Source organism: Salvelinus fontinalis, chromosome 40 (assembly GCF_029448725.1).
Source record: "Salvelinus fontinalis isolate EN_2023a chromosome 40, ASM2944872v1, whole genome shotgun sequence".
Taxonomy (NCBI): Eukaryota; Metazoa; Chordata; class Actinopteri; order Salmoniformes; family Salmonidae; genus Salvelinus; species Salvelinus fontinalis.
Genome location: NC_074704.1, coordinates 6,935,733 through 6,939,516, shown reverse-complemented (window position 1 = coordinate 6,939,516; position 3,784 = coordinate 6,935,733). Strand labels below are relative to the sequence as shown.

General features: G+C 43.2%; 1 protein-coding gene across 1 annotated transcript in view; it reads left to right on the top strand.

Moving 5' to 3' along the window:
• The first annotated feature begins 1,479 nt into the window (after positions 1 to 1,479).
• LOC129839226 (GTPase IMAP family member 4-like) overlaps positions 1,480 to 3,784 on the top strand; it is a 45,222-nt gene continuing 42,917 nt past the window's right edge. Inside the window, exons 1-2 of the mRNA XM_055906537.1 lie at positions 1,480 to 1,703; positions 1,874 to 2,911. Of these exons, the coding sequence (XP_055762512.1) occupies positions 1,682 to 1,703; positions 1,874 to 2,911 (1,060 nt within the window). The 5' untranslated portion in view covers positions 1,480 to 1,681. The remainder of the gene's footprint in view (positions 1,704 to 1,873; positions 2,912 to 3,784) is intronic.

Genomic DNA, 3,784 nt, shown 5'->3' with positions numbered 1-3,784 from the left:
TCAAGAATAAATGGCTATATAACTAATATGTTTTGATGTTGAGTTACCATTCCAAGCCCTTTTAACCCCAGATGAACACTAAGGTTACCACAAAGCACAGATGATTCATCAGGGCCATCACTGCTGAACTTTCTTCACGAAGGCTCAACACCTGTTGAATATGGCCGGTGTCAGTAAACGTTGGCAAAAAAACGTAATTAAATTGTGGCAGGAACACAGTTGCAGTCACCAACACTCTGGATAACATGAAAACAGCCTAACCAGCTCTGCTAGGGCGAGTAAAATGGTAAGAGTGAGCTGTTCTCTCATATGTGTCTGGAAGTAGCTAGCAAGGTAGCCAATGTTAGCCAGTTAGCTTGGGTGCATGACTGCTGTTGTGAGGTCAGAACGCTCGGATCAACCCTCGTTCCTACTCCTCGGCCAGAGTGTCCGGCGTGCGCTCTGACAACGCTCTGAGAGCGAAACACTCTGATTTATGAAGGGACAATCTGACAACGCTCAGAGTTTATGAAGGGACAATCTGACAACACTCTGAGAGCGAAACACTCTGAGTTTACGAAGGGACAATCTGACAACACTCTGAGTTTATGAAGGGACAATCTGACAACACTCTGAGTTTATGAAGGGACAATCTGACAACACTCTGAGTTTATGAAGGGACAATCTGACAATGCTCTGAGTTTACAAAGGGACAATCTGACAACACTGAGTTTATGAAGGGACAATCTGACAACGCTCTGAGTTTATGAAGGGACAATCTGACAACGCTCTGAGTTTATGAAGGGACAATCTGACAACGCTCTGAGTTTAGGAAGGGACAATCTGACAACACTCTGAGTTTATGAATGCCCAGAAAGTACTGGAACTCCAGATTAAATTCACGAACACAACCGTAGTATAAACCAGCCTTTAGTTTTGAAATCTTTGTTTGTTTAGTACAAGGTCTCACATGTGAGTCCTTAAAGAGATGGGTGGGGTTAAAGTTTAATAGGCTGTGAACGATTCTGAATGGGTGTAGACAAAGAGGAGCTTTCCAGAATGTGCACCAAAACATTCAAGGGCCATTTTCTCAAAAGTGATTTTACAAGTTTATCAACTTTGAAAGCAGGATTACTTTCCCATTGTCCCTCAAATGCAGTGTATGATATAGCATTTTCTAGCTCTAAGTCTCTACCTTTATCCAATGTAAAAAACATCATTTCATTTGTATTTTTATTTTTTACATAAGATCGAGCCGGTCGGTCAAATATCGCTAATATTTTGTTTTATGTACCAATCACAGACTGCCCCTTTAACACCAGAATAACACTAAAGTCACCACAAAGCACAGATGATTCATCAGGGCCATCACTGCTGTGTGCCGACTTCCCCCAATTAGACACTGGCATGGCAGGAATGTATGTAACCATGTACAGTACTCTGCCCTCCTTCAGGTACAGGTCGTTATAGTTATAGGAAAAACACCTCATCTGCATAACTCCTCCTCTTCTTTTCTAGTCTGTGATTTCCAGGAATCGCTGTTGTGCTGTCATAGAGAGATGTGAGATGCCAAGCAGCAACACCTTTGTGTATTGTGTATAATACATTTGTTACCTCAGCAGTCCAAGACGGGCAATAATCAGATTCTACAGCGGAACTTGCTGGACTTTTTTCATCTATTCTCATCTGACCACAAGACAAGATGCCGGCAACATGCAGCAAAGGTACGTGTTAGTTTGTAGTTCACTTAAGTGTTGCCTTTGAATAAACAAAAAAAACTATATTGAGGTTATGTTTTGACCTGTTCATACCTGTCACATTGCCTTACAGTATTGTGTGTCTACTGATCAATCAGGAGGTTTGATGACATAACATCCTTTATGTCCTTGGACAGACTCTGGTCCCACAACAGATTCCACCAACATGAGGATAGTTCTGCTGGGTACGCCTGGAGCAGGGAAGAGTGCAACAGGAAACGCCATCCTGGGGAGAGAGGTGTTTAGAGAGGAGACTGGAGCAGGGAAGAGTGTGTTGGGGAAAAGAGAGGTGGAGGGGAGGAGCATCACTGTGATTGACACTCCTGGTATTTACAGCACAACACTGACTGAAGAACAACTGAATGAGGAAATGAGAAGGTGCATCTCTCTCACTTCTCCGGGCCCCCATGTGTTCCTTCTGGTTATCAGGCTGGAGAGATTCACACAGGAAGACAGGAATACTTTGTCATGGATCCAGGAAAACTTTGGAGAGGAGGCCTTGAGTTACACCATGGTGTTATTCACCGGAAGAGAAAAACTAACCAGGATGCAATGGGAGGACTTTGAGAGGACTGAAACAACCAAACAACCAATCAGTGTGTGTGGGGGAGGGCATATTGTCCTCAACAGTAAGCCAGAGGTCCACACCACTCAGGTCACAGAGCTGCTGAGGAAGATAGAAGAGATGGTGGAGAGGAATGGAGGAGGTCACTACCTAGAGGAGAGGTGCCAGGAGGCTCAGAGAAAGATCAGAGAGGAGCAGGAGAGGGAGAAGAGAAAGGAGGAGATAAATGAGAGGAAGGGGAAATTAGAGAGGAGAGAAGAAGAGGTGAGGAGGATGGAGGAGGAGTTGAGGAAGTCACTGGAGGGGGTAAAGAGGATAGAAGAAGATTTGAAGGAGAGACAGAAAGAGTTACAAGAAAAGAGAGAGGAGTTTAAGAAAGTGGAGAAGAGAACAAGACAAGAGGAGGAGGATAAATTGATAGAAAAGGAGCAGCAGAAGAGAGAAGAGAATCTTCAAAAGGTAAAGGAAGAGGCAAGGAAGCAAGAGAACAAAGTAAAGGAAATAGAGGAAGACTTGAAGCTAGCACAGGAACATGTGAGGAAGATGGCAGGAGAGGTGAATAAGATAGAGGAAGTGATGAAGAGAGACGAGCAGAGGAGGAGTGAGCAGTGTACACAGGAGAAGAAGAAAATAGTGGAATTGATGAAGAGAGAGATAGACAAAAGGAAGATAGAGGAGCAGAAGAGAGAGGAGGAGAAGAAAATAGAGGAGAAGAAGAGAGAGGAGGAGAAAAGAGAGGAGCAGAAGAAAATAGAGGAGCAGAAGAAAATAGAGGAGCAGAAGAGAGAGGAGCAGAAGAAAATAGAGGAGCAGAAGAGAGACGAGCAGAAGAGAGAGGAGCAGAAGAGAGAGAAGGAGAAGAGAGAGGAGGAGAAGAGAGAGGAGGAGAAGAGAGAGGAGAAGAGAGAGGAGCAGAAGAGAGAGGAGCAGAAGAGAGAGGAGCAGAAGAGAGAGGAGGAGAAGGCACTCTTGTTATTAGCAACTGTTACAGGTGTGTTAGCATTACTAGCTGCAGCGTGTTTTTGGGCCAAACAATAGAAGATTGAAGAAGGTGTTTGATTGAATGCTGACTGCTGATTGAGTGTTTCATCTCCTGACCACATCAGTGACACCTACTAATGAAATGTTTTGTTCCCATCAATACGTTCTGTATGTAGAATTATATTCAGATTCAGATCTTATGTAAATATGATTGACATGTAAAGGTATTGTTAAGGTAGTGTGGTATGAGGGTGACATGTAAAGGTATTGTTAAGGTAGTGTGATATGAGGGTGACATGTAAAGATATTGGTATTTAAGGTAGTGTGATATGAGGGTGACATGTAAAGGTATTGTTAAGGTAGTGTGATATGAGGGTGACATGTAAAGGTATTGGTATTTAAGGTAGTGTGATATGAGGGTGACATGTAAAGGTATTGTTAAGGTACTGTGATATGAGGGTGACATGTAAAGGTATTGGTATTTAAGGTACTGTGATATGAG